Here is a 7500-nt window from a genome sequence, read left to right on the forward strand (position 1 = left end):
TGGTCAAACAGTGACCCGGCACCATGTCAGGGATAAAAATAATTTAATAAACCCACAAGCAAAAGTGTGCTCCTCCATCCTGCCTTCACTGAAGGAATCAACAAACGGCTGTTCCCACGGCGACCAAATGGCGCATTGAGTGAATGTAGAACGTTGAATGTTAAACAGTTTGATAAAAAAGTATGTGTATGATGTGTGTTCATTGGACCACAGCCGTTTACCCGTTCGTATTGGTCTTCATCGGCATTGCAGTCATGCGTCTGACTATCTGGTCGACGTTACGTGACCGAACCAGGTATACGCCCTTCATTATGCGGCGCGGCACACACCGTGTTGGCGGCGGGAGCTTAATTGGTTCATTAATTATGTTTTCTGCTTACCTTGGCCATTTGGGCCTGCACCCCGGTGGCTTTCAGAGACGACACCGCCTTCTGTGCTGCCGCTGGGCTGTCAAAATCCACAAAGCCATATCCTGAAGGCGGGAAGCAGGAAGAGAGAGAAGCGAGAAGCGAGAGACATAGGGAGAGAGAGAGAGAGAGAGGGACAATCAGGTATAAGTACAACAAAAATAAAATATGCAGATGACTAACAAGGGGAATGACAGGCGCTTGGTAATTGTCAACGTAATAGGTTGGTAACACAACTACAGAGCTTGCCAGTTCTCATATCTAGTGAGCACTACATTGTTTGATAATTAGCAACGCTGACGTTCATAGGGGGATGCTATGCATCTTAATTAGTGGCGCGCATGAGTGATCTCGCAATAACAATCCGAGGCACGCGGCGCACACCTTCACCTCCGCACACACACGCAGTTACGCTGATGCTCATTTGCATTTTGCAAACACATGCCAACGGACCGACAGGGCCGCCACCCACGTACAATGGATATATAATAGAGCACACATTGAAAACAGGTATGTGTGGACGCACGCACACAGACGCACTCACACACACACAGGCAGGCAGGCACGCACGCACGCATTCGCGCGGACACACACGCGCACGCATATACACACGCATAGCAACCAACGCATATACACAGAGCAGCTATGCCTGGAAGTATTCCCCATAGTAATTATTCCTGAAAGGTAGCTTGGTAAATGTTATTCGTAACACATTGACACATTGAAGCATAATTTGAGTGAACTACATTGTAATCATGTATATTTAAAATAAAAAACCCTAGGAAAGAAAGAAAAGTTAATATGCATGCCACATCCGAACATGAAAGCTTTTCAGTTTTAGTTGATCCTATGCAAGCGAACCTTCACCTTATTATTTTCATGCCCCCAATATTCCCCCTCTCCCCCGCACCTCCTGAAGATTGACAGCATATCAGGGCTGTAGCTATTGCACCTTCATATCTTGGCTAACTCTCTCGCACACACACACACACACACACACACACACAGTCCTCTCCCACTAGTTTATATTACTTTCTCTCTCTTTCTCCCTCGCTCTCATATTTGCCCTGACACTAGCAGCCTGTGAGCACCCCCCCCCCCCCCCCCCCCCCCCCCCCTGTGAGAAATTCATCAGAGAGGCGCGGCGGTGGCGGTGGCGTTGGCGGCGAGTGAGTTTAATCGGCGACTGTGATTTATGAGTTATTGTGATCCCTATGACAGAATGTATGGGAGGCGGGGGTCGCATTGGTGTTAATTAAAAATCCTCGCCGCGGATTAAGAGCAGTGAATGGTGGCCTCTGCTCCAGCGTTTTGGAGGGAAAGGTGTAATTACAAAGGGATCGTACCAGGGAGGGTGGGTTACACCTCTGTGGATAGCCCGGCGCGTGATTGACACACGGACACACAGGCACGCACGGACGCATGCACACGCACACGCGAGATTCTTTCACACCTATGGCGTGTGTGGTTAAAAAAACATAAAAAATGACGTGTCTTTGAGATGAAGCATGGACGTCGTGTGTGTGTGTGTGTGTGTGTGTGTGTGTGTGTGTGTGTGTGTGTGTGTGTGTGTGTGTGGTAATATGAAAATCATAACCTGTGGCGAGGCAGAAATAGAGCGCCAGCCCTGATTAATGGCCAGCTGTTAGGGGTGGGGCGGGCGCGCGGGTTTAATTGCAGGAATACGAAGAGCCGTGGTGAAATGGATCGTGTCATTTAGCCAACAGAATGAGGTGCATTTCTCTCCTTTTCCACGGCGAACAAAGAAAAAGGCCCCTTTATTCTCCCTTTGTAGGTTGTTTGAAGTAGTCAGTGCTGATTTTCAACATTAAATTTCACCACCGAACCTTATAGCTCATTTAAAAAGAACAAAACTAAGGCACATATACAAGCAGGGTGTATCAAATCAAACGGTCGATACCAGATTACCAGAGGGTATCAACTTGGGGTTCTTTAGAGTCTAAACGGGAAAAAGTGTCTAGTTTCTACAATCTTTATCCTCCTAAATGACTTTGGCACTTTACATTTCAAAGAACAAGAAAGGCCCAGGAATAGATCCAGCAGCTGCTCGGTCACCTTTCGGGGCTGTTATGTTTGGTATTTTCTAAAGGTGGGGTGTTAAGCAGCCAAAATTGCATTTTTAATAATCACTGCACCGCCACCTGGAGTGCACTTATCAAACTTTCAGCAGGATGGGGATTTCAAGAGAACCCTGACCTATATTCAGACGAGGGTGAATGGAAGAATAAAGACATGGAGAGGGAGGGCAGGGGCGGGAGAGAGAGAGAGGGGGATAGAGAAAGAGAACAGGGGATGGAAACAGAGAAAGAAGAGGGAGATCAAGGTAGAGATGGAGGGAGAGAGAGAGGTTCGAGGAAGACACAGAGAGATCAGAGTGTGTGCGTGTTTGTGTGACTACACTGGGTCTACCCCATGCTAAGAGGGCCAGGGTGTCAATGAGCATAAAGGTGGAGAGAGAGAGAGAGAGAGAGAGAGAGAGAGAGAGAGAGAGAGAGAGAGAGAGAGAGAGAGAGAGAGAGAGAGAGAGAAGAGACAGAGACAGAGAGAAAGAGGGAGAGACACAGAGAGAGAGAGCAGGTTGTGTGTGTGTGTGTGTGTGTGTGTGTCTGTGTCTTCGCTGGGTCAACACCCTGCTAAGAGGAGGTCCAGGGTGCCAGTGAGCATTCTGCTTCAGTTTAAACTGCTTGAACTCCCCTGGCCAGCGTGGTTGTAGCTGGGAAATATTAAAGCTAAGTGATGTAGCCTAGCGAGCTTCATTTGAAGTCCACGGATAATAGGGTGAAAAGGTTGTTTTCGCTTAAAAAGGAGCCGCGGAAGGGCAAGTCTTTTATGTTTCTGAAGTATTCAGTAATTCTGCCTTTATTTAAGTAATTTGCAGGTTGTCAAAGTCTGTGCGTTTGAGTGGGAGTGAGAGAGAAATAGGGAGTGAGTGTGTGTGTGTGTGTGTGCTTACATGTGTGTGCGCATGTTTCTGTGCATTTCCGCATGTAGGCTTGGGCGATTTTCTAATAGAACTGTTTATCATGGTACTATATTAAACGTTTTCCATTTGAATACTTTCTCAAAATAAGTCTCTTTAATAAAAAAAATACTCTTATCTGGGGCAATGCCCGCGGTTCTTGGTTACAGTTGGCTGCTGTAATTTATGACTAGAAAGCGTTTGCTCTTCAGTCTGCCAATCAGTGGCATGTGCCTCAGCACGAAGCAAGAGCCTATGATAGCGAAGGCGCTAAAACGGCAGCTAGCGCTATCACCACGAGAGAGCTAGCTAGAGAGAGCTATGACCACCCCATTCGGGCAGTATTATGGATTCAAACCAATTGAGAAGCGGGAACCAACATGGACATCACGTAATATCTCAAATAAAAAGTGGATGGAAGGCGTTCATAACTGCGTGAAAATAGGGCCAGTGGGGCCGGGCTGGGCAGTCAGCTGGGAATCAAGAGCGGCATTCAAAATCACCAAAATATAAAACAGGCAGCTTGAGGTAGACCGCATGCCGGGTTGCAGTCACACATTTTCTTGGTAGGGAGATTGTTTGTTTTCCCACTGGGGGAAAAATATCTTTCCGCGACATGACGAATACACCGGACACCCGGAATAAGCGCCCGAAAGCTGCGTTCACACCAAAAGCGAGGGGAATATTCGGCTGGCGTTACTTGGGAGATGTTGCTGGCGTGAACTGCAAACCTTTTTTTCACTGCAAAGGTATATTCGCGAGAATGTTCAACTTGAGCGAATGATGAATTTGCTGAGATTAAAGCAAGTTTTCCAAACTGAATCTTAACTCAGAATGTCTGCATCACATTTTAATCAATCATAATCCTAATATGAAAAAGGCTGCAAAAAGTCATGCAGGAAAATGAATCATAGAGAGATCAAAGATATACACAAATGAGTTATCCTTTGAATAATAGCTTCAAAATAACCTTGAATATAACCAAAGGAATCACAATAAAACATTTGGTTTGCGTTAACGGGACAAACTTTATTCAACAGGAATCGCCAAAAGAAAACTGCATGATACAATTAATTCACAATAGGCAATTCTAATGCAATCAAATGAGGCGGCATAAAAATAAATATCAAATTAAAATAAAAGGCAATAATTAAGAGAACAACAGAATGAAAGGCATATGACAGGACTATGTTATTTTCTAAATAAAGTCAGCTAAAGTATCCATTTATCTTGGTAGGCCACTATGTTATCATGATCCAGGTTCTTCGCTAAGAACAATAGCATTTTTGTTTTCTCTGCCTTTTAAAGGGACCATGTATGGATGACCCTTGCTCCGATGGCGAGTTTGTGGCGCTCATACAAAGGTATTAACTTGTGTCCCTCGACATGAGCTGGAATCCGTCTGTGTTGGCTTTCCACTTAAAAAGTTTCCTCTCGAGTGGCGACAGGTCCTGTTGCTTCCTTGTTCCTTTGGAGGAGTTGGCCCAGGGTCACGTTTCTTTTCAGGGGCCTTGATTCTGCACCCTCCCCCTCCTATCTCTCCTCCACCCTTACCACCACTGCTTAACGCTCTGCTGGTGCCACCATCTCTGCGAGCAGGTCCACCTTTGTCTGCTCCAAATCCTTTTCCTGGTAGTGTCCCTTGTGTCTCAGGACCAGAAGGGCACACTTCCATAGAAGTGTTTCAGTGGCTGGAAGGTCATACTGGTCATCCAGCTTTCCCAGAATTGCAGACATTATGTCTTTCGTCAGCTGGTGTTATCCTGATCCGAAGCAAGCAGCACATCGTTCTGCCACCACTGGAGCTTGTGATGTGTTTCATGGCGGATAAAATGTCTGTTAACTCGCTCATGTGCTTGAGCATTAATCTCTCGTAGCGCATCTGTCTTTTCCATATCCTTTTGCCGGCCATCAACAACCAACAGTTTAATTGCCAATACCTTCTCAAGAATTTTTATAAAGTCAATTTCTCCATCTCACAGTTACGTTTGTGCCAATAAAAATGTATTAATACAATAAACATTGCCTAGATTGCACAGGCTTCCCTCTCTGTGCTGGCCAATAGTTTAGCTGAACACTTGCCACATATCCACCTCACCAGAGAAGGGTAACTTAGGCTAGCTTGAGCCCTTGGCTGTTCTTAAAGCGGTCCCTAATCAACACTCAAAGCAAAATCTGTTAAAATAAAAAGAATATGCTTCATTAAGCACTCGGAAACACTGCAAAGTAGCAACACAAAGCAAAATCACTAAGTTCAGTAAGGTGTTTCATAGCTTTAATTAAAGGCACTGATGATCGTATTGATTTGATTTGGTCTTTTCAGATACTCCAAATAGATATTACACATTATTGCTTTTTACAAAGCTTTGTTGAATACTCGATTCTGATTATTCAATAAAGGCATTCTACAGACTATTATTTCTGAACAGCAGACCGCTGCTATGATAGCATTACTATGGATTTAGCTCCTATATCATGAATTATAATGCTAAGTAGGCTAACCTTAAAAAAAGGCTACAGAGTGCCCGTTGCTATGGAAGCAGCTCCAACGGCAGAATGGAACTGACAATTTTTCCGCGTCGGGTCATGCGCCACCCTGTCTGGGTTTATTTCACAACAAAGTCGGCTCGCTGTACATTGCCTCCTACATACCACATTATGTCCGGGCTCGTTATGAGCTGGTGACCTAGCTCATGTCCACCTGCTGCTTGCAGATGTTTGGGCCTTTCTTTTCCAGCTGTGGGCGAATACGCCTTTGATTGAAGATCGAGTCCAGTCGTGCCTTCCGTCTTCGTCTCGTCCCCGGTGACCGCTGGGTTCAGTTTGTGCCCGAGCAGTGAAGCCATTGCCATTTCAACAGGGACACACTGGCTTTTATAGTGTTTGCATTGTCTGTTGTTATAGCTGCTATTTACCCCTTGTCCAGCTTCCAAATGGCAGCTGCAGATCGGAGTGCAAAAGAGAGGTGGATGGCTGCGTTGGTCACTGGAAAGAAACTCTTCTGCAGGCAACGCGATTCCTCGCCCCGTTGATTCGGGGGAGATGGTGTGTTAAGTGATGACTTGTAGCGCAACAAATTTCTTGCTGAGCACATAATGGAAGTCAGACTGTAGCTGCTGTCCACTGTCAGCAGCAGTTGCACTTACAGCTTCATACAAATGATCCCAAACGCATGCACGCACACACACACGCACACGCACACGCACACACACACACACTGGTTGAACTTTAAAGAAGCCCTCCAGTGTGATTGACAGAAGCATATATTGACAGCTGTATGCTAACATGCGTTACACATGGGTTTACACATGGCAAAAAATGTGGGAAACATGATTAGGCATGTAGCTAACAATAGAAGCCGCTAATGAAAATACTCTACAACATTGAATCAGTCATTTTTGGGAAAAAGGCGGTTTTGTCCCTCCATGATTTAATATATCAAAGGAGCAAATATTATACGTCTGTTTGCTTGTGAAATACCTTGACAGAAAGCAAACCCTATTATTGGTGTTCATTCTTTTAAAGCAATCAACCATTATGTGTCGTTCTCCACACCAGTACTCTGATGGCAATTTATTTTTCGTGTTTCATATTAGATTTGGTAAAGTACCCATATAAACACAGGTATTTACAGGTCAGCTAGTGAGAAAGGTGAGCAACACTTCAGTGGGTAGAAGGTACTGGTACTTGTGACGGTGGGAATTAGAACTTTGTACAGTGTAAGCCCTTTTCCTTGCCTGTTGTGACACATTGTACAACAATATAGGGCGACTGCAGATGCCTCTGATGTTTGTTTTGAGTTCGAAAGTGACAGTTCGCTTTATTAATTGGACCAATTTACACACATAAAATACTTGTGTTGTTGCCGAGGCAAAATAAGCTGTCACCTTTTACACAGTGGAATTCATTGTTATTTGGCCTGAGCCTTCCACACTGACAGCTCCTGGTAGTTTTGGTTTGTAACAGTAATACATTAATACCTGTCGGTGCATCAGCTGTAATCTGATTTACTTCAGGCACACAGCATAGTATTTTTACTATACTTCATTTGACATGTAGTCACTGACATAAATGACTAATGCATGACTTTTTTTTTTTTTTTTTTTACAAACC

The 7500-nt window shown here is 44.7% G+C and overlaps 1 protein-coding gene across 1 annotated transcript in view; it reads right to left on the minus strand.

The window, feature by feature from the left end:
* The window catches only part of LOC115536137 (RNA-binding motif, single-stranded-interacting protein 3), a gene marked incomplete in the record, with an annotated part of 196809 nt that overhangs the window by 110653 nt on the left and 78656 nt on the right, over positions 1-7500 (minus strand). Inside the window, 1 exon segment of the mRNA XM_030347821.1 lies at positions 381-472. Coding sequence (XP_030203681.1) covers positions 381-472 — 92 coding nt within the window.

This window comes from Gadus morhua, chromosome 22 (genome assembly GCF_902167405.1).
Source record: "Gadus morhua chromosome 22, gadMor3.0, whole genome shotgun sequence".
Lineage (NCBI taxonomy): Eukaryota > Metazoa > Chordata > Actinopteri > Gadiformes > Gadidae > Gadus > Gadus morhua.